This window comes from Panthera onca, chromosome F1 (assembly GCF_046562875.1).
Source record: "Panthera onca isolate mPanOnc1 chromosome F1, mPanOnc1 haplotype 2, whole genome shotgun sequence".
In the NCBI taxonomy this organism is placed as follows: Eukaryota; Metazoa; Chordata; class Mammalia; order Carnivora; family Felidae; genus Panthera; species Panthera onca.
In genome coordinates this window covers 34,281,034-34,305,180 of record NC_138355.1, presented here as the reverse complement: position 1 = coordinate 34,305,180, position 24,147 = coordinate 34,281,034, and the positions used below count along the sequence as shown (strand labels likewise).

The 24,147-nt window shown below is 36.1% G+C and overlaps 1 protein-coding gene across 7 annotated transcripts in view; it reads right to left on the bottom strand.

The window, feature by feature from the left end:
- The window catches only part of LPGAT1 (lysophosphatidylglycerol acyltransferase 1), a 110,509-nt gene that overhangs the window by 6,075 nt on the left and 80,287 nt on the right, over positions 1-24,147 (bottom strand). For 6 of the 7 annotated variants that reach the window (XM_060643898.3, XM_060643901.3, XM_060643900.3 and 3 more), the window contains one exon: positions 22,279-22,405. In XM_060643898.3, coding sequence (XP_060499881.3) covers positions 22,279-22,405 — 127 coding nt within the window. Of the gene's footprint in view, positions 1-14,039; positions 21,267-22,278; positions 22,406-24,147 lie in introns of those variants that run through there. The other variant, XM_078441294.2, reaches the window with a different exon arrangement.

Genomic DNA, 24,147 nt, shown 5'->3' with positions numbered 1-24,147 from the left:
CCAATGCAGGGCTTGAACTCAAACCATGAGATCATGACCTGAGCCGAAACCAAGAGTCAGGCTCTTAAACTGACTGAACCATCCAGGTGCCCCCACAAACTTTTCCTTAAACGGCCAGATAGAAAATATTTGGACTTTGCAGGCTATATGGTACCTGTTGCAACTATTCAACTCTGCTTTGTAGTGTGAACGTTGCCTTAGGCAATATAGAAATAAATGGGTATAGGGGTATAGTTATGATCAAATAAAATTTTATTTAAAAAACAGGCAGTGCAGGGTGCCTGGGTGGCTCAGTCAGTTAAGCGTCTGACTCTTGATTTTGGCTCATGATCTCTCAGCTCATGGGTTCAAGCCCCGAGTCAGGCTCTGTGCTGTCTCTGTGCTTGGGATTCTCTCTCTCTCCTTCTCTCTGCCCCTCCCTGACTCATGCTGTCTCTGTCTCTCTCAAAATAAATAAACTTAAAAAAAAAAATCAGTTTCAGGAAATCACAGTCTTGATTAAAAATTTTACTTACAAAGCCAAAATATAGTTTTATTTACACAGAAAATAACTTTCCCAACCTTAGTCACCTTTCTGTTCCTCCAAGGATAGTACTACGTTGCTCTAAAGCAGTCATATAGAAGGGTTTTGGTCTATTAAATATTTTAATGGGGTAGGAGATTCTGAGGTCCAGAAACTTCAAGTTTCAGCTTGCTACTATAAAATCCCCTACCAGAATTAGATTTTCTTTTGCTTTGAAAGAACATTTCAAAGCATTTCTTTTGCTTTGAACAAAAAGATGCATTAAAGAACGTCATAACTTTTAAAGAGGAAAAAATACTTGAAATACTTATGCCACATAAAATCATCCCATAGGCTTGTATTTCTTAGCCCTTTCAGTGCTTATACTGCTGAGTAATTGAAAGATCTCTTTCAAATTAAAATTTTTACTTCTGCACTCTCATGTTCTCATATGCCTCACTAAAGTAAGAGACTGAGACTTCGGGGCCGAGATCCCCTTCCACAAACGGTACAGCTTTTATTTTGTTTTGTTTTGTTTGTTTTTAATATTTGGAGAATCTTTGTTCTTTGGGCCCAATTAAAATAATCCCAGAAGGTAGTGTGGCATAGTGACTAAGGGTATAGACTCTGGGATAGATGGCCGGGGGCTGAATTCTGGCTCAACAGCACTTGCCAGCTATGTGACCTGGCAAGAAAATTGTCTAACCTCTGTACGATCTGGTCCCTCCATCTGTAAAATGGGGTTAACAGTATTATGTACCTTACAAAGTTGTTACACATGCGCACTACTGGGCACAGGGGAGTGGCATAACTTGGTATTGGTACTGATGGTGGTGGGGTCATTAAAGGCCGGACCACTCATGGCAAGTAGCTGTGTTTTCCAGCTTTCTGGCTTCAGCAAAAGTTGTAGTGATTAAACTGGACCCAAAGTTGCTATAAGAGTTTGACAGTTCGTGACTATTTTCTTTTCTTTTCTTTTTTAAAGTTTATTTGTTTTGAGGGAGATAGAAATAGCATGAGTAGGGCAGGGGCAGAGAGAGGGGGAGAGAGAGAGAATCCTAACCAGGCTCCATGCTGCCAGTGCAGAGCCCAATGCAGGGCCCAATCCCATGAACAGGAAAATCATGACCTGAGCTGAAACCAAGAGTTGGACACTTAACCAACCAAGCTACCCAGGCACCCCTCCATGACTATTTTCATACGCGTAATACTCTACACATTTTTCACACAGCGTAATACTCTATACATACAGTGTGTGCGTGTGTGTTTCTATACCAGGGAGGCAATCACTGGTATAGCCAGTGATAGTCAGCCTCAAGCCAGTCATGTAAAAAGATAAATGTTGTTACCAAGTATTACAGAGGTGAATTCCTGACAGAGATTCTAAAGATTCTTTTAATATCAATAATGAAATAAATACTCAGAGGAGCAGAGACATGGAGATAAAATTTCAAATGAGGGGTCAGTTCCTTGGCTATTTAAACAAGTTTGTCTTTCCATTTCTTCAAAGGGTAACTCTCTACTCTTTGAATTATAAGAAATTCTCAAAGTAGAAATAATATTCCAAGAATTTTAATGTCTCCTTTCTTCCTCTCCCCATTAAAAAAAAAAAAACTTTCTCTAAGATTTATTTATTTTTGAGAGAGACAGACAGAGAACGAGCAGGGGAGAGGCAGAGAGAGACATACACACAGAATCTGAAGCAGGCTCCCCTCTCCGAGCTGTCAGCACAGAGTTCGACGCAGGGCTTGAACACACAAACTGTGAGATCGTGACCTGAGCCGAAGTCAGAAGCCTAACCGACTGAGCCACCCAGGCGTCCCTTCTCCCCATTTTAACTAAGAATGCAGATCCCTGTGGGGGAAAGTTACATAGGCTGTACAAGCTCCTCAGGCTGTTCTGATAGACTGACCAACCTGCAGTGGACATGGAATCCTACAGAATTTAGCCACTAGGCAAACATATTTCTATGGAAAAATGTTGGCAGTGTTCACCATACAATGCTAAATTCACATTGTCTCATCTGCTACATCTTTGTCCTTGGCTGCAAAAGGCCAAACTCCCCTGTCTCAAGCCACTATCTCTCCTTAAAGTGGGTTTGAAAGGGAGATTTTTTTAAGTCAGTTTGTGAAGTAGCTTTTCCTAGCCTCTTGCCTTGTCTGAGAAGTCTCTTTAGGTACCTATTGTATGAAACAGCCATTTATATTATGAGGACTGAAGGTCTACATCCACCAAGCAAACTTACAACCTTAATTTGCAGGTAGGAAGAGGAATTAACACAAATAATGACTTTTTTTTTTTTTTTTTTTACCTTTTCTATATTTACACTGTTGATTCCTTTTTCTTGTCACTAGAGCTGGTAATACTCTAGTCAATACTGACAACACTGACTGGAGCTGGTAATAATGAGTTTCCTTGTCATTCATTTCTCCTCTTTCTTTAAAAAAAAAACTTTTTTAACGTTTATTTTTTGAGAGACTGAGACAGAGCATGAGTGGGGAGGGAACAGAGAAAAGAGTCACAGATTCCGAGCTGTCAGCACAGAGCCTGATGTGGGTCTCAAACTCACAAACGGTAAGATCATGACCTGAGCTGAAGTCAGATGCTTACCCGATTGAGCCACCCAGGCACCTCTCATTTCTCATCTTTCATGGGGGAAACATTCAATAGTTTACCATTAAGTGTGACATTTACTGAAGATTTTTTTGTAGATACCATTAGTAAGATTAAAGAAATCCCCTTCTATTTCCAGTTTGCTAAAAGTGTTTTCTTTGTTATCATGAATGACAGTTAACACTTCATCAATTGTTTCCATCTATTGACATGTTTTTATAATTTCTTCCTTTATTCTGTTAATGTGATGAATTAAATTGTTTTTTGAATGGTTTTTTTTGACCAATTTTGAATGTTAAACAAAACTTTCATTTGTGGAATATATGTTCTTGGTATGCAATCTGATATGTTTTTTATATATTGCTGGGTTAGTCTTGGATTTATAATCATGGAAGAAATTTGCCTGTAAATTTTCCTTTCTTATAATATCCTTGGTTCAGGTTTTGATATCAGAGTTATATTGGTTTCATAAAACAAGCCCAGAAGTATCCCCTTTTCTATGCTCTGGAAGAATTATACTTAATGTCCTTTTTTGTCCTTTTAGTGACTATAGAATCTGTAGTAATGTCCACTTTTTCATTCCTGATATTGGCAATATGGGCCTTCTTTTTTTCTTGATCAGCCTTGCCAGGAGTCAATTTTATAGTGCTTAAAAAAATTTTTTTTAGTGTTATTCTTTCTACTGTATGTTTTTGATTTCAAGAAATTCTCCTATATTATTATTCCCTGATTTCCACTATCTTTGTATTTAATTTGCTTTTCTTTTTCTAACTTTCCGAGATAGACATTTAGATCGCTGATTTTCAGGTTTTTTTCTTTTCTAACAGAAGGTTTTTAAGGCTATAAATTTTCCTCTTGACACAGATTATGCTATATCCCATAAATTTTTATATTTTCCTTATCATTTCTGTTAAAAATATTTTGTTGTTGTTGAAATTATTTTCTAATTTAACTGTAGTCTCTTAATACACAGTAAACATTAATTATTTCCTAATAATAGATAGAGTCTCATCTTTTGTTATTCTTATTTTTTAACATTTATTTATTTTTTAGAGAGAGACACACACGGGTGCCTGAGCACAAGTTGGGGAGAGACAGGTAGAGAGGGAAACAGAGGGCTCCAATCTAACAGCAGAGAGCCCCATACAGGGCTCAATTCAGAACCATGAGATCATGACCTGAGCTAAATTCACACCCTTAACCAACTGAGCCACCCAGGCACCCCATCATCTTTTGTTATTCTAAACAATGTGGCAATGAAGAACATTATGCAAATGTCCATCCTTATGTGTACAAGTGCATCTACAGGGTAAAATTCCAAAATGAAATTGCTAAGTCATGGCTAAATGTATTAGTAATTTTGAAAAATGTGGCCAAATTGTCTTCATAAAGATTATATCAATTTATATTCCCACCAGCAATTTATGAGAATGCCTCTCATGGAAAGATTTTTAAACTGGAGAATAGCAAAAGTCAGAGGCTCTGCTTTGGAGGATAGCCGGCAATGTTTCACAACCGGGATATGCAAATTTGGGGACATATTCTTGGGGATCCATCTAGGAGTTCTCTTTAAGTATACAGAGCTCTTGTGTTTTCATTTCAATATTAATCTTAATAAAAATATTCTGAATTATACAGGTAATCATCTTTTTACTAAGTACTGCCATTTGACTTCAGTGCCAATGTTTATAGTAACTTTGGCACAACACGGTACTACTTAAAAGGCCAAAAAAGTGAACGGGGGCATACTCAAGAGCAAAATCTATACTTTCACCTCTTAAAATCTGAGAGTTAGCTCTAACTCTCCCTGTGACTTGTAATATCCACTAAAATGAGACAAGAGATGAGTTCTGCCTCTTATAATGGCCGAGGAGCTCACAGGTTCCAGTTATACATTCTGGACAGAACACCAAAAGTAATTAGTAGAGAGCACTGGAGAGTGACTAAAGACAGGCAGATATTGGAGGAGAGTCAACACGGGCAAGGCAGGAACGGTACTGGGCGAGTTTTCCATTTCTTCCAGCTTTTTACCTGAGGGAAATTCCCAGTTAGTGCCACACAGGGAGGCTTAAAATTTAGAGCGGGGAGTCACAACTTCAAGTCTCTGGATGAGCCCTGAGCTATGTATGTATGGGGCAGAGTCCAGGCAGAAGAAAGCCTCACAACTCCAGCCAGCACAGTTCCAGGTACAAGGAAGGTGTGCCCAGGGCCACGCGGGGAATTTAACCGTTCAGGAAAATGTAATCATCTGTTTCCTCCAAATGAGATATCCTTGAGTATTTGGGTTTTTAGGAAAGTTGGTTAACTTCATCCGGAAACTCCAGGAATGTTTTAAAATTAAAAACTTAAAGTTAAAAACTGGGTTTTATTTTTTAACTGAATGGCATTACAAATTACTGACTTTTTACTTTTAGATAATTTAATACTATCTTAACACAGTTTTGCAATATAAGCAACACCCTTTAAACTACTCACTTCTACCACACTGAATAGCAGCCAAATGGTTTGGGGAATTATTTCCATTACTTTTTGACTTATAAAAATATACTATTTCTGTAAATATAAAATCAGGCCTAATCAACCTAAGGGAAACTTAGCAAGAGCCATAGGGCTAAAGAATATCTTGAAATAGTATTTAAAACATCTTTAGGGGCACCTGGGTGGCTCAGTTGGTTAAGCATCCCACTTCAGCTCAGGCCATGATCTCACAGTTTGTGAGTTCAAGCCCCACATCGGGCTCTCTGCTATCAGTGTGGAGCCTGCTTCGGATCCTGTCTCCCTCTCTCTGCTCTTCCCCCGCTCATGTGCCCTTTCTGTCTCTCTCTCAAAAAATAAACATTTTTAAAAAATTTTAAAGCCCCACCTTATAAGGAGAAAAGTGACTAAAAATATGGCTGAATTAAACAGAGGAGTTTGGATTTACCAACTGGACTCTTGAAAGAACTTGGTGATGCTGGTGAAGTATATATTGCTTTAAGTGGGGGTGAGTGTGGAAATGGGGCTGTGTTTTAACAGAAAACCTTCCCTACCATCTGCCTAGAACAGCTTGGACATTCTCTAGGCCTGAGGAGACAGCCAGAAGGGCAGACCAAATGCTCCCTCAAGAGCAATCTACTTTTATTACTCTGTTTGATCACCGTGGGATTAAAATATTAAAACAACTAATCCCCTAATATGGCAAAGTATCAAATGCACTCAATACCAGTCCTCTTGGAATCAAATAAAAGGAGTTCTTGTGGGAAATAAATAAATAAAGAAATAACAGAAATAAATCTTTCCAATACCAGCAGCTATCCAAATTAGAAACTAGCTTCTAATTTTCAAGAAACAAAAATTCTAATCATCAGTAATCCAGAATGTGCTCTTAAAAAAAAAAAAAAAAGTTTATTTATTTATTTTGAGGGAAAGAATGAGCACACAATTGGGGCAGAGGGCAGAGGGGGAGAAATAGAATCCCAAGCAGGCTCCATGCCCAGTGCTGAGCCCAATGTGGGGCTCGAACTCACAAACCCGTGAGATCATGACCTGAGCTGAAACCAAGAGTGCAATGCTTAACCAACCAAGCCACCCAAGCGCCCCCAGAATGTGCTCTTAAATAGAGTATTCTACCAAAATCCATTGAATCAGATTTAAGAGCACTAGACAAATTACACTTGCAAAAAAAGATATAAATAATGCTTAGCAGCTGGCACCTCTATACATTTGTTAGAACATTTGAATTTTCATGGTACCGAGAATCCAAAGTGGGAGCTAGCTAACAAACAACATGGCTAAACCCTCGATTCAGTTATGCCAACTCCAAGTAAGGGAGCTAATAAACACTGAGGAAGATTTTGAGATGCACAGTTCCTGCTTTCAAAAACCTAATAATCTAGCAGAGGGAAAAGTAAACAAATACTCTACTGCCAGAATATGGTCAATGTTGTGTAAGGAATTTAAAGAACTTCTGTGTGACTTTAAAGGAAGGGGGTGTGTTGTCTACTTATGGCACAGGATACGTGGAAATGGCCTCACTTCAGTTGGCCTAAAAAAGTAATTAGGATTTAAAAAAATTTTTTTAGTTGTTAACAAAGTAACAATATGCATATAGTTTTCAAGAGTCAGAGTACTCCAAGGTTCACATGAAAAATAATAGGCCTATTTTTTCCCTACTGAGATACCTGTTTCTCAGATACAGCCCTTTTCAATTTTCTTTTGCCATTTACCTCCATCTTGCTTATAAACATGCTGCTACCACTATTTCTAGATTATCCAACTTCAAATTTATTCACTGACTTCCTACTATGGAAGAAGGATTTGGCTCTCTTCCCCTTTGTCCTCTTCCCCTTCAGCTTCTTCCTCCTCTTCTCCTACACAGTTAATAATTCCTTCTCAGTGCCAACTCTGTCCCTTGTAACTATGCTTATTAGTTTACATTCTATGTATTTTCTCATGTGTCTATGGCCTCTATTAGACTGTGCTGTCCTCATCGTTGCATACCTGGTGCGTAAATCAGTGCCCAATCCTTTGTGGGAACTCGAGCTTGCTGAACTGACTTAAAATGAAAGTAATCTGCCACTATAAAACTTACGAGGTGCCATGTGTAGACAGCCATCAGTACCATGGGTGTAGTTAAGTGACACCCACCAGGACGGGTGTGATAAGAATAACTCAGAAATGCAGAAACTGCTTGTCACCAAAAGCAGATTTATGGATAAGAACAGGCAACTGCCAAATTGAACATATCAGAGTATCTCCCAGCATTCAAGTTCCAGAAGTTTTGCTTTGAGCCACTGTCCTGAGGTAAGCTGCTCAAGCCTTCACCCTCAACATGCTAAAATGTAATATTTATAGCTTCCCCCTGAATCCACTAGCAACGTTAAAAAAAAAACCCTCAGTTATCTGAAAACAGAACTTAGTAACTCAGATATAAACTTGTACCCACTTTAATACATGGATAAACCAAGGCTCTAAGGCAGCAAATGTAGGGTCATATAGGAGAGAATTTCAAGTGACTTTAACGTTTACGTAGAAGGAGAGAAGGCAAATAGCACATGGGCCACTGCTTCCTTTCATAGTCAGGAAAAATTCAGCCTGGGACCCCTTCTCCTTGAGCCCTGCTCCTTGTAATAATCAAAACTATAGCAAACCAACATGCCACGTGAAGGTATAAACAATGAAGTGGCATTGTTTAGAACTCAAATTTATTTATATCTTTATTCACGTTGTATCTTTTGAGACACAGTAAGATGCTTAATAAATGCTTGCTGAGTGAACTGAACTATCAAGTAAGCAAAACACGACACTGGTATATTTGCTTAAGAGAATCACACTATTACACTTTCCATGAGTCTAATAACTTAAAAATTTACTGTTAAGGCTATTTTTTTTAAGAGCAGTTTAAGGTTCACAGAAAAATTGAGGGGAAGGCACAGAGAATTCTCCCTGTCTCTCTAATGACTTTTTAAAACTTTTTTTTTAAGCTTATTTATTTTGAAATAAAGAGGGGAGGGAGGGGCAGAGAGAGAGAGAGAGAGAGAGAGAGAGAGAGGGAATCCCACGCAGGCTCCACGCTGTCAGCACAGAGCCCAATGCAGGGCTCAATCTCATAAACCGTGAGATCACGACCTGAGCCGAAACCAAGAGTTGGATGCTTAACCGACTGAGCCACCCAGGTGCCCCGACTTTTTAAAACTTTTAATCTTGAAATAATTTCACAAAAAAATTTGTAAAAATAGTACAAAGAATTCACATATATGCTTCATTCAGATTCCCCAAATATCAGTATTTCCCACATTTGCTTTATGTTAACATTCCTTCTCTCTATATATATCTTTCTGACACATATACATATGAGTTTTCAACTTTTGAGAGTAAATTAGTGTCCCCTAAATACTTCCATGTGTATTTTCTAAATACAAGGGCAGTCTCTTACATAACCATAATGGAATGATCAAAATCAGATTAACACTGATACAATATTATTATCTAATCTAAAATCTACAAACTTCATTCAAATCATGCCAATTGTCCCACTAATGTTTATAACAAAACAAAAATAAAAAGGAAAAAGGAAAAAGAAGGTATCATGCTGTAGGAAGAGGAATATAGCAGTAAAATAAGTAAAACAGACTGAAGATGGAACCAATATCAATAAAGGGAATATTTAACAAGAAAATACACTCCAAGTAAAAGGTAATGAGGCCTGAACTAGTCTGTGGTATTTAGATTAAAAAAAAAAAAAAAATAGAAACATCGCAGAGGTTTCCTTCATAGGAATTGGTAGCTGAATTTGAGGTGCAGAATTAAATTAAAAACTAGAAGGGTCAAAGAAATTCAAAATTTTCATTCTGGGTGAGGGCAGAATGATATCAGCATAAATCCCACTTAGACATCCAGGAGAAACAAGTTTGTGTGAAGGAAAGTGAGTTCAGTGTTAGAAATACCAGGCTTGCAGAAACAACAACTTGTTATCCCAGTAAGGAGAGTGAAATGAGGGTCTGGAACTTGGTAGAAGGGCTGAGAACTAGCAGTAAGACTCTAGAGGGGCTGTTTCTATTTACTCTACTATGAACTCAACCTCCACAGACAAAAGAGGGCTAAAAACAGGATCCTGGAGAAGTCTATATTTAAGCAATTTGTCACTCTGTGTGTGTGTGTGTGTGTGTGTGTGTGTGTGTGTGTGTGTGTGTGTGATCCTGCATTAAATGAGTGGTTAGACAAAAAGACCTAGCTAGCCCTGCCACTTCTCAGAATCAACTGACTTCAAGTAACTAAAAGATAGTGATCTTCAGTGAGAGTTATGCTTAACCATTATTCAATCAAAAATTAAATGCTAAGAATTTTTTTTATTTTGGGAATATAATATTTCTAACAACACTAAATTAACCGTTAGAAAACAAAAATAGTTTCTGAATACCAGTGGCAGTCACTGTGCTTGATCCTGAAGAGGCCAGGGAGGTGGGGAGAGGGCTCTTCATTTCCAAAGCTCATCCTAGTTCTCCAAATCATATTATGTCCAGATTCACGTACTGAAAATAACTTAGTAAATTAGATTTATAGGTTTTGGTTTTTGATCTCAACTATGTCAACAGTACAAAATTTCTTCCATGTATAACTTTTTATCAATATTTGCGAAGAAATTAAGTCTATCTTCTAAGTAGAGGATGAAGATTTTATCTCACTTGAAATGATGGTTCACCTCTTTCAAATTTCAACCTCATTACAGAAATACAGAATTCAACCCACAATTCAGTCAAAATTCAATTAAGACCAATGCCTCTGGCATCCTAAATGCTGCCAAACTAAAATGTTTTCTTTTCTTAAAGGAAAGGGGGGAGGGGAAACCTGTGGGTACAGAAAAGAATGGACTTGTGGGTGGTGAACATTAATAAAAACAGCCAAGCAGAACTAAAAAGTTGAAGACTGAATTTAATGTGTAACTTTCCATTTTCCAACTAGAAGTTCTGAACAGTGACTGAAGACAAAAATGTCCATGCTTTTCCAGGGAGAGGCTAGGATACAGAGACAAAGCAACAGAAAACAAGAGGTGAGAAGAAAAGCAGACAGGAAGAAGAAGAGAATTATTAGACACAGCAGAAGTAGGGGTGAAATGAACAATAATTCTAAGCAAGGATAGAGAAAACCCTAGCATAAAAAAAAGTAAAGACAGGGGCGCCTGGGTGGCTTAGTTGGTTAAGCGTCTGACTTCATCTCAGGTTATGATCTCACAGTTTTTGAGTTGGAGCCTCGCGTCAGGCTCTGTGGAGCCTGAAGCCTAGAGCCTGCTTCAGATTCTGTGTCTCCCCCTCTTTCTGCCCCTCCCCAGATCGCACTCTGTCTCTCTCTCAAATATAAATAAACATTAAGAAAAAATGTAAAAAAAAAAAAAAAAAAAAAGAAAAACTAAAGACAAGACACTATTTCCTTCTGCTAGGAAAAAAGAAAGCCTAATTTTAGCTCAAGAGGCACTCTTATCACCTCACTCCCAGATGGGTAATTTGGGGGCTGGGGCAGAGGGTGGTAAACCTCTAAGGGTGCATCATTAGTACCTAAGTGTGTATCACTTAGGCGTGAACTACTTTAGACTTACAGTTACTGGGAAAAGGTGACCTGGAATTTGGTCCCCATTATGTTAAATGACTGATTTTCACCATATTAATTTTATCCTACTTTCTTCCAACTTTTACACCAAAAATATATTATAGAAATTTAAGCCTCTTAAAGTTCACTTTTAAATTACGGATAAAGCACTAGAATATGAAAATCTAGACTATACGAGTATTTCAATATGCCGGATTTAAAGGGGTAAAATCTATTTAGCATCTATTAAATTATATATATATATTTTAACTTATTTAAATGTTTATTTATTTTTGAGAGAGAGAGGGAGAGACAGAGTGTGAGCGGGGGAAACACAGAAAAAGAGACACAAAAGCCAAAGCAGGGCTCAAACTCACAAACTGTGAGATCATGACCTGAGCCGAAGTTGGATGCTTAACTGACTGAGCCACCCAAGTGCCCTAAATGATATTTATTTTACATGTGAACTTATTAAATACTTATAACTACCTGATGAAAATGCGTTCGTTGAAATTATGCAAAGGACTATTAGACCAAAATCCTAAATTCTACAGGCAATTTCTTTTTTTGATTAGGTTTTAAATTGAAGAATTAATACACTCACGTTGTAAAAAAAAACTTCAAATACTATAATGAGAAGAAAGATCCCTCCCCACCAGAGGCGTTGTCTGTCCACAGTTGAATAGCAACTCCATGGTAGGTCACTATATGTGATATAAAACCAATGGTCTCAAACCACTTCATTTGTTGAATAATCTGTTCATGTTCCTCTGATAAGTGATACTTACTAAATCATATAGAAGTTCCAAAATAAGTCTGGATTTTTAAATCTTTCCATTGATCTGGCCCTGCCCTCATAATTACATTAAACCCTGACATCTGGTAGGAAGTATTCCTCTGTTTCTTTCGTCTTCGAACTACCTTAGCTATGTTCCGTTATCTCTGCTCTCTCAAATGAACTTTAGAACAATCTTGTCAAGTTTCCAGAAAAACCCTCTTGTAACTGTAATTATGTTAAATTTATTGATTAATTTGGGAGAACTGACATCTTTGTAATTTTGAGTCTTCCCCTCTATGAGCACAGTCTCTCTTTCCATTTATTCAGGTCTTTTATGTTCTTCAATGAAGTTTTATATTTTTTCTTCATAAAAAATAAACATTATACATTTTTTCGTTAAGTTTTATTGCTAGGTACTTTATAGTCTTGCTTCTGGGAAGAGTATGTTTTTAAAAAATTGTATTTCCTATTTATTGCCAAGATAAGGGATACCAATGATTTTTCTGTAGTGATTTTATATGAAGATTACTGAACTCTATAAACAGATGGTCAACTCAAGTCTCTTGGGTTTTCTACGTAGACTTTTGTGATGGTTAACTTTACATGTCAACTTGACCAGGATAAGGAATGCCCAGATAGCTGGTAAACATTATTTCTGGGTGTGTCTAGAAGAGATTAACATTTGAATCAGTAGATTTAGTAAAGAAGATTTGATTGATGCCCCCATCAATGCAGATGGGCATCACACAATCCATTGAAGGTCTGAATAGAACAAAGTGGAAGAAGGGTGAGTCTGCTCTCTCTGCTTGAGCTTAGCTGTCTTTTCCCGACCTAGAGACATTAGTGGTCCTGCTTCTTGGGCTTTCAGACTCAGATAGGTACTTACACCATCAGCCTCTCCTGCCCTCCCTTTCGCAGACCTCGGGACTCAGACAGAATTTTCCACTTGATTTGGTGGTTCTTCAGCTTGCAGACAACAGATTATGGGACTGCTCTGACTCCACAGTCATGAAAGCCATTCCTAAATTGAACCTCATCTTACAGATCACTCTGTATATCCTCTTGGTTCTATTTCCCTGAAGAAATCCTGACTAAAACAACTACCAGTCATCCCAGTGGATGATATATAGTTCATTGTTCAATTAAGTTTAGAACATTTCCAACACCTTTATAGTTTGGGACACAGGGAAAAACCCTTTTTAATGGTTCATGAAATAATACAAGGCTATGAACCTTCATATAAGATTACTAGGAGGGTATTTTAGGCAAAATTGATACTTGTTATGTGTTACATGCCAGAAGAGGCCCCAATTCTAAATTGAAGTTCCTAACATCACGGGGTTAAAGGGATGGAATGAGGAAGTATAATTTTTTCCTGAAAGCATTGGATGTATTTTTTTTTGAAGTTTTTTAGCTAATAAAAGCATTCAAAAATCATTTCTGACAACCAGACATTTTATGCATCCTGATGGAAATAAGTATCACTATTTATGAAGCATTTCTTATCAAGCAAATTCAAACTTCAATCTGATGAAGTTTTAGTCCCTACCCCCCAATTAACAGGAAACAGAAGGGACAGAGAAATACACAGGATACAATCAGCAAAATAAAAATTGTAGCCAGCCTGCAGGGCAAATAATCTGGTACCCTCAAAAATAAACTACAAGGACAAGAAAAAAGAAAGAGAGGGGGAATCAGTAAATAAAAAGAAACATAAGAGATATATTGACCAATTATAATCTAATTGAATCCAAACTGTTTTTAAAAAATCACTTCTGAGGGGCGCCTGGGTGGCTCAGTCGGTTCAGCATCCGACTTCAGCTCGGGTCATGATCTCACAGTCTGTGAGTTCGAGCCCGTGTCGGGCTCTGTGCTGACAACTCAGAGCCCGGAGCCTGTTTCAGATTCTGTGTCTCCCTCTCTCTCTGACCCTCCCCTGTTCATGCTTTGTCTCTCTCTCTGTCTCAAAAATAAATAAACGTTAAAATAAATAAATAAATAAATAAATAAATAAATAAAAAATAAAAAATCACTTATGAGATAATTCAGAAAAATTGACAATTGTCTAGATATCTGATGGTATTAAGGAACTGTTATTAACACTTTTAGGTATGATACTATGTAATTTTTTTTTACAAAAGAACTCTTATATTTTAGAGAATATGTAATGAAATATTTACAAATGAAATGATAGGATATTTGAGACTTGCTTCAAAATATTCCAGCGGGTTCTGGGAAATAGCATAGGGAAAACAACATTCCCCATAAGAGCAGGATAGGTACCTGGGCTGAATTTATAGGTTTGATATTTTCCATAAGAAAAGTTTTAGAGAGAAAAACTATTTCTGAAATTATAGCCTCTAACTTATAAAACTTATAAAAACTTGTGATTTTTAAATTTTGTTGTTTTAGGAAGTAAGGAAAAAAAACAGAAAGGAAAACCAGAATCACAAATATATTAGGTTTATGCATAAAATTACCAAAATAATATACTGTTTTTGTATGTCGGTAATTTTTCTCATACACTTTTCCCTCATCTCTCTGACAATCACTTTCCCCATTCAGATGTAACTTTAATAATACTCTCCAAGCTAACATCAGAAATAACAGGTTAAAAATATCTACTATAAAAGGAATCTAAAACATGGGGTGGAGGGAGCTATAAGTAAGTACTAATATATTCAGCATGGCATTATTAAAAGTCAAGAATAAAATCTGACAAGTCTATGACTAATAGGGAAATGGGTCATTAAATGTATATACTATGTAGGATTTTGGAAAGGCACTAAAAATGTAAAGACTTTATAACAATATTTTAAAATACTTACAAAATTTATAATCGTAACACCTAGTACATAGGAAGTATGGGTACAATGTTCATTAAAATGCTCTATGAAAAAGTAGCATACAAATAACTTTTATGCCTATTACAGCTACAGCTACATTAAAAACATACATAAAAACAAATATTAAAGGGAAATATAAAAAGGGAATTTTATGGGAGCATGCTGGAACAGCATCTTCCCTCTATGAAATATTTCCCATAGTTGCAAACTTTTATTTCTGAAAATAATTTTAATGTTTTACAAAGTACATAACAGAAGGCATCTAACAGCATTAGAGAAATGTACTCCTTTAACCCTCCCAATCTAAAATATTATCATTTCAACATGTCATCAACAAAAATCATTAATGAGATATTTCAGATTCCTTTTTCCTCCTAGTTGTTGAAATTCAGTGTGTATTTTACACTTAAAAAACATCTCAAATCAGACTAGCCACATTTTAGGGGCTCAACAGTCACATGTGGCTAGTGGCTGCTATAACTGGACAGTGCATGTCTAGACAGCATAAACTTTAGCCTTCATACATTCATAAGTATTGCATTTCTACTGTATGCCAGCATTGCTCTGGGAATTGTGAAACAAGACAGATGAAGTATCTGCTCTCACGGGGGTTCAGTTCTAGATGTGGAAGACAGACAGCCATGAGCAAACCAGTAAGATTTCTAACAGCGATTGAATGCTTAAAGATGTTAGCTTCACCCTAATCTTTGTTTCATGGCAGTGGATTGTACTATCAGATTGCAGGATTATATACGTATTTCATACGTATGAAACCTGAGGGCTAAATAATATATAACATTTCAAGTGTATCACACTTGAAAAAGTTAAAGGTGATGACTTTGACATATATACTGGAAGAGGTGATCTCTATACTGCTAATGAGATTGTAATCTGATGTCACCACTTTGAGAGCTATTTGACTCTACGCAATAAAGGTAAAAATGTGCATACCCTATGATCTGGCACTTCTACCGCTGGGCGGAGACACATCCTACTTTAACTCTCACAAGTACATGCTTAGTGAAAGAGGTATAAAAATGTTCATTCAACATTGTTTATTATAGTAGCAAAAATACTGAAGAAACAAGTATCCAGCAGTAGGAGAATGAACAGATGATGTGTGACAATCATATCATGGGAACAGAATAGCGTGTTAACAGTTCAAATAAATGAAAGGGAACCATAAATGTAAAAACAAAAAGATCTAGGAAATAATACAGAGTGGAAAAAATACATGTTGTAAAATGATAAACTACATATGATTGTATACATTTTTAATAACATACAGAACATTATATGTTATAAATGTCTCTGTGTAATAACATTAGGACAGGAAGGTTACACACAAATTACAGTAGTGGCTTTGATAGTGGGAGAGAAGGGGTATGGAACTGGAAAGGGAAATAATGGCAAGATTTCGTTTTTAAGTAATCTTTACACACAGTGTGGAGCTTGAACTCACAACCCTGAGATCAAGAGTTGCAGGCTCTACTGACTGAACCAGCCAGGCACCCCTAGTGAACATATTTTCTTAAAAAATATTAATTAGTCAAATAATCATTTTCTGAATGAATTCCCTCCCTCCAAAACCAAAAGTAAGTTCCTGCTCAAAGTCCTTAATTGGATGTCTTCTCCAAAGTAACCAAAATTCCAATCAAATAAGACGTGAAAGCAACACCTTTTAAAATTTTTAAAATAAAAATATAAACTACTTCTGCACAAGAGGATCATTTTCTCTAACTCAATGTCTTATTTTTGGAGTGAAGACATTTATATTAAGGATATAGATTACTTTTGCTTTTATCCTTATAAACATTCAATCCCTGTAGTTAAAATCTAATCATGTTTAATTTTCCTATTAAGTTCTTAACGGCAGCACACTGTGCCAATTACTTCTTTAATAGGAATAAGCTGTCTTCCAGTGTGACAGTAATAACATAAAAGGGAAAGTGGGAGGAAAAAATGTTCCCTCAAATGTTTCTCATAATTAAGCCTTAGTTCCTTTTTTAAAACAAGCATTACTTTTGAAAAAGATCAATAATGTGGTTGTATGCATACTAATAAAAAATATTCCCCTGGTTAAATAATACATAATACTGGAAAGTAAGGAATAAGAAAGGACCTCTTTTCTCTTAAAATAATAAGTGGCTTAGATGGGGAAGGAACACTAATTTACTAACACTGGATTTGACAATAGTCCATACACGTTATATACCTTAATAATGGCACTTTGCATTTGTAAGGTGCTTTATGGTTTTTAAAAAACTTTTTAATCAGTATATCATTTGGTGCTTAAACAATGCACTCACTGAAGCTGGGGCAACCTCTAGCCAGTAAGGTCCTACGATGGTTTGCCTGAGGAGCTACGTGTGCATTGGGTTTAATTAGCAAAATGGTCTGGGTAATTAGTTACCACTTACTGCAAATTTTCTAAGGAATTAGCTCCAAACATTTGCCTTAAAAGTTTGACTTCTGACAGATAACAACACTATTTGTAAGATGGGATCTAACATATAACCATGTCACAAATTTGTACTTTCTCATTTATGTGGTATTTTAGGAAAGTATTTTATAACATATAGTAACATACATGTTTAGGGTTTGTCTCTTCCAGAAATCCTAAAAGTTTACATATAAACCCAAGAAGAAGTGAATGGACAATGTAGAAAACTGCTCTTGGGAAAAAAATAGTTTATTTCAGAACATTTAAAATAAGCTATTGCACTCTTATGCTTTTTCCTAAGCATCAATACAGAAACTTAAAACCTAGAAGAATGTTCTGCCGTACATTCTGGTAATCTAGATAGTCTTTTCTTATTTAAATAAAGACTAAATGTTTTCTAAGTATTTGGTTTTACTAATACATTATGACTGGAATCACTCTGAAGGAGAAAATGCCTTTTTTAAAAAAAGTTTCGGGGTGCCTGGGTGGCTCAGTCGGTTAAGCGGCCAACTTTGGCTCAGCTCATGATCTCGCGGTCAGTGAGCTCAAGCCCCGCGTCGGGCTCTGTGCTGACCGCTCAGAGCCTGGAGCCTGTTTCAGATTCTGTGTCTCCCTCTCTCTCTGCCCCTCCCCTGCTCATGCTCTGTCTCTCTCTGTCTCAAAAATAAATAAACGTTAAAAAAAAAAAGTTTTATTTACTTAAGTAATCTCTAAATCAACGTGGGGCTCAAACTCATGACCCTGAGATGGAGTCAAGTGCCCCTCTGACTGAACCAGCCATGCGACCCCCAAAATGCCTTTTTTTGCTCAGAAATCTCCCTACACCTGTATATTCCAATGAGGTATAGACGAGGCAGCAGAATTTACCTGGCAGCCTTGATAATAATTTCCAAGAAAAGAAATGTATCAAAGAAATAAAAAGTGGCCCAACTACTGATTAATGTTAACTAAGTGATGACAATCAATGATGACAAGTAAATTCTGATGGTCAGGAATGTTACAGTGTTCTAAGACTACCCCAGTCACCCAGAGGCACAGATGTATCACACGGGAAAGGACAGTTGCTGTCCTCCATGAAATATACCTAAAATGTGGTAAAAGTACCTCATAAATACAGAAACTTATTACAGACTTAGTGGTTACTGATGGTTAAAGTTTTCCTTAACCTATTTATATTTTCAACTGGTAGTTTCTCTTGGAATTATGTTTCATTTAATTATTACCAACCCCAAATTTGCTTTGATTTGATCTAAAATGGTCTTTTAAGTGGTAGTCGTGTTGTAGGATTTATATATACAGTATTAGGTATTTTCATAACTTTCTACCAGCCGTATTATTTCTTTTAAAATAGAGCAATTAAAATACACTCAATACTCTAAGTGGCATCTGATAAATGCTGAGCAGAATGGAATAATTATTTTTGACTCTCACATGTATACCCTAGATCACACTGAAAAAAACTAGCAATGGTACCAACTTGCCCAGCTACACCATAATCTCAAGTAATCATTTCAATTAAATTCTCTAAGACTGATGTGGTGCTTTATTAAAAGAAAAAGTCAGCTGGAGCTAGGAAGAAAATAAATACTTTCTAAATGATATGAAACAAAATTGGCTTGTACATATGGCTTAATAGAAAAGTTCTGGAAAAATTATGCTAAATTTCAGGGAAAAAGTACATTAACTAATAATTTTAAAATCTGCCTATACAGTTTCCTGAGCACCTTTTCCATCTCTCTAGGCACCTGTTCCCTGCTTTAAGTAGTCAGCGCTGTTTAGTTTTTCTTGCCAACCACCCCACAGTAAAAGAGAAAGATTTAACTTCAGTTATTTACATTATTCACATTTGTAAATACGTGATTTCCAATGTCGCATTTTAAGTCTCTTATTCTAACTGGAAACATCTCATCCTTGTTTAAAACTTTTAAAATATAACCAAACAACTGGAGTGTTGGAACAAAAACCAATCTTTCTGAGAACAGGAAAAAAAAAATGAGTAAGGAGTACCATGTTTGTTTAAATTTATTTTAATTTCTATGGTGTTATTCCCGCCAGGAAAACTCCATGATAAACAATAAACAGTTTATTTTAGAATTGAGAAAACTGGAGGCGGGGGGGACAACTCCCCCCCAAAACCCCAACCAAAACAAAAAGCCAATCTTTCTTTCCCTATCTCCCAGGGTGTCCAGATGGCCTTGAACAATACAGGCGGAGACCTAGTCAACCCGTGGGTGATAGAGATTTGTCCCTGGCAGCTGCCACAGACATGGCCCACATCCCTTCTCACAAGCTTCTTGCAAATCTCAAAACTATCCTGATGCCAAGACACCTCACTCTTTCTTGCCCCTTTCACTTCCCCTCTCTTTCCCATCTGAACTTAAGTCCTTCCCTTTTCCTAACACTGGTTAGACAATAAATTTTTTTTAGTAAATTTCTGTAAAGAACAGTGTATCTCTCAGGGTGTCTGGGTGGCTCGGTTGGTTAAGCGTCTGACTTTGGCTCAGGTCATGATCTCACAGTTTGTGAGTTTTAGCCCCATGTCTGGCTCTGTGCTGACAGTGTGGTCATGTGCTGATAGCTCAAAGCCTGCTCCAGATTTTGTCTCCATTTCTCTCTGCCCCTCCCCAGCTCACATACTGTCTCTCTCTCTCAAATATAAATAAACATAAAAAAAAAAAACAACCCAACAGTATATCTTTTTACCTGTCACGAGACTCCTAGGGTGTGTGTGTGTGTGTGTGTGTGTGTGTGTGTGTGTGTGTGTATAAATAAATAACTGGGCATGATGTGTATTGTAATTACTATTTCAGGATATGGTTCTGTATCATGATTTCATCTCTGCTAATCTAATATTTTAGAATTTTCTTTATTATTTCTATGTCGGTAATAAAATTTCTATAGTCAAATATACTTCTGAGAAGCTTCACTTTTATCAACAGAAGTATTTTTCTGTATCAAACTAACCATCCCACCTCTTCTATTTACTATTTGGTTTTGATCTCTAAATCAGGGGTCATTAATCTTTTTTTAAACCCGTAATCTATATTGAGACTAGACTGAAATCTGTGAAGCTTCTCTGCAGAAAACTGCACACATCTTGAACATTTTGTATAGAGAAGGAGTTGAAAAATTCAAAATTCTCTGAGGTCAGATGGTAGCTGCACTTGTGGTGAGGATAATGTAGAGAGAAGCTGGATCACCGTGGTATATACCGGGAGCTAACGTAACACTGTATGTCTGTCAAGTATACTCAAAAATTTTTTTTTTAATTAAAACAACATCTAGGGCGCCTGGGTGACTCAGTTGGTTGGGTGTCCCACTTTTGGTTTCAGCTTAGGTCATGAACTCACAGTTCGAGTTTGAGCCCTGCGTCAGGCTCTGTGCTGACAGTGTGGAGCCTGCTTGGAATTCTCTCTCTCCCCCTCTCTCTGCCCCTCCCCCCTCACTTGATCTAACTGTCTCTCTCTCTCAAAATAAATAAATACAAAAAATTAAAACAACATCTGATTTTGAAGGCAAAAAAGAAAAGTTCTCAGGTTCATCCATGAGACCCACAGTTAAGAACTCCTGCTTCAAGTGAATTTCAGGACCTTGCACTTACTTCTGGTAAAATAATTTTGCTAAAAATTGACATTTCTTGAATTTCTAAGATCCCTTATTATTCCATTCATATTTTAATCCATAAAATAAAACTGTTTTCTACTTACTGGTTAAAAAAGAAAGCAGGGTGAACTATAATAGAATGACTCTGTAATTAATGTTTTCTTCCTTGTCTCAGTTCCTTTTGGGTATGATGTGCTAGGAAGATCTACATATATCTGACTCAAATACAATCTACACATGTCCAGAACATACACCCAACAGTCATGTATTTTTGCTTGGGCATCAGAATTGAGCTTCATTTATAGATTACAATTTAAAAGTTTATTGAAGGCTAGATAAGCCTCTTCTATATGAAAATAAAACCGTTCCTGGAGAAATTCTTTCAGGGCCTGGCACACTGCCTTATATATAGTAAGTGCTCTGTAAGTAAAATGGACAACACATGTGAAATGTAGTCAGTACAGTTCTCAAGAATTACTTCTTATCTTACACATGAACTTCATAATTTGGCAACGTTAAGTCACTCAGTGGACTCAACTGTAATTTTATAGTCCTCTCTTACACACCAAAAACGCAAATTGTAACATTTAATTTTAAGTTTTAAAATTTTAGTTTCAAATTATTCCAAATTTGTACTTCTATGTGTAAAACTATGATGGTTTATCTATATGAAAACATGTACCTATCTACTTGCAGTGAGTATGTAATTTGAGTAGTTTTCCGCTTGAATTGAGGGCTTTTGTGGCAATTGTGATCTTTCAGTGGACCAACTGCTCAGTTTGTAACTTAGCTGCCATGGGTTGAGTGAGATCTTTGGCCAGGAAATACAGTAAAGATAAATGGCTTATAAAGCGGTCAAATCTATCCAAGCCTCATCAGCATCATGCTTTGATATAAATACCTACACATATTTGCATGATACTCTTTTTTAAAAAGCAATCTACTTTTAAAAATCTCAAGAAGCTGCAATATTCAATAAATGTTTTTGCTGTTGTTTATGCAAATGAACATGTTAAAATGTTAAATATTAAAATACTAAAAATTTTAAAGTATAAGTTTCAGCTAAATTCTCAATTTAATCATTTGGAAAATCTTATGTGATTTAATGACTTAAAAACAAATTTCATTTCTATTCATACAAATCTGCTTTGCCCAAATGAGTATATATTTATGTTTGATGTTTGCCCTTATCACCCTTGCTCAGAGTGTCAGGCCATCAAGTAATCATAGTGCCTCTAGAATACCATTTTGAGAGACTTTTATCACTCAGTGAAAATAACTACTTCAAATGATATTTTCATATTAAAAATTCAGCATAAGAATGATTTTGAGCCAACTATTTTCACTATTGATTAAAAATTTAATTTTAAAACACTGCTTGAGATAATACTTTAAGTTGGATATATGCTGAGTACTAACACAAAACTCGTACCTGTAATGTACATGTGTGACTGTTGGTTTCCTGTATCCAAGGATCCAGGTTTGAATATCTATGGGTTCAGCTTTGGGATAAGCTATAGTTGTATCTATTATCCACTGGAGGCCTTTTGACTTGCTCTCTGAGGACAAAACAAAACAAAACAAAAACACTTAAAATTAGATCAATTTTTACATTATTTACAGCAAATAATATAGTATAAGTAAAGCATACTGATGTATCTTTTGCTTTAAGAAAACAGATGAACTTTGGTTGTTACTGTTTTATATGATATAAGGATGTATCATTTAGTGTATCATCTTCATTTAGGATGAAACCAAGCATTTCCTAATATATTATAAAATGGCTGAATCTCAAACAAATTAACAAATAACAGAGCACTATTATTTATTGGACATGCACCATTCAAGCATTCAATACAATTACTTACTATCAAAGTCTAATTTATATTTTATCAGTCATAAGAACTGGCCTATCAAAAAGTCAGAAGCTAAGGTATCACACCACAAAAGTAAAAAAAAAAAAAAAAAAAGTAAAAGTAAAAAAAAAAAATTAATAAATACTGGAATAAGGTCCCAAATTAAGCATTTTAGTGTCACACGATTGTCAGTTGCTGTTTTTATTTAACACAAACTCCTCCCATTTTAGCAGGAGTTCTATACAAATAAAGCAATAAAGCTGTCCACCCTTTGGTAGGTACAACAGGTAACTGCTATTGTGAGAGGCAGTAAGAAAGTTCTGTTCACTTTGGTCCTCTGCATGCTGCTTTTATTCCCCGCATGGAGTTAGAGCAAGAATTGAGAGATGAATCTTCCCAGAGAGTACAGATAGCCAGACTTGTGTGATAGTCTGTCCTTTGTTTGAAGTATTTAAGAGATCTCTAAAAAAATAAAACTTAAACATAAGACTAAATGTGCATTAAGAATTAATGATATTTTACTTGTGTATATCAAATAGCTAAAAGCTGACCTTTGAGTTAAAAAAATTTTTTTGATAATATTCTGAAGGGGAAAAATACCCATAAAAATAGGTTTAAAAAAAAGAAAAGAAAGAAAAGAAAGGGCACCTGGGTGGCTCAGTTGGTTGAGAATCCAATTCTTGATTTCAGGTCAGGTTATAATCTCATGGTCATGAGATCAAGGCCCACGTTGGGCTCCACGCTGAGCATGGGGCCTGACTGGGATTCTCTCTCTCCCTCTCTTTTCTGCCCCTTCCATGCTCATGCTCTCCCTCCCACTTTTTCAAAAAATAAACTATCAAAAAAAGGGTTTAAACAAAAATTAGGTAAAATAATAATAATGTTTAAGTAACCTATTGGTAAAGGAACAGAGTATTTATGTAAGGAAACACATTTTAACAAGTTACCAATGATGTACATGCTGAAATGATTAGGAGTAAAGTATATACTGATGTCTGTAACTTACTTTGAGTGCATTAAAAAAAAGAAGATGGACTAATGGATGGATAGAAAGGTAGAAAAAGACAGGATAAAGTAAATATAGCAAAATGTTAATTACAGAATCTATTTGGCCAGCTAGTGGTATATGTGCTGCCGAAGCAAGCACTCAGCTAGTGGATATTAACTACAACATTCAGCTTTTGTGGATGCTTAAAAAGTTTTATAACAAAATGGTTGGGAAAAATCATCAGAGTTCAGTTTAATATATATTAAATCACACAATAAACAAAAAAATACTAACCCTTAATCAGACACAACTTAATTTTGATATGTGTATGGATCACATATTAAAACAGATACAAAGGCCTGTTTTGTGTTTATATGGAACAAAACACTAAACAGTGAATATGAATACTAAAGAAAATAAGACACAAAATACCAAAACATAGAGAAGAAAATGGTAA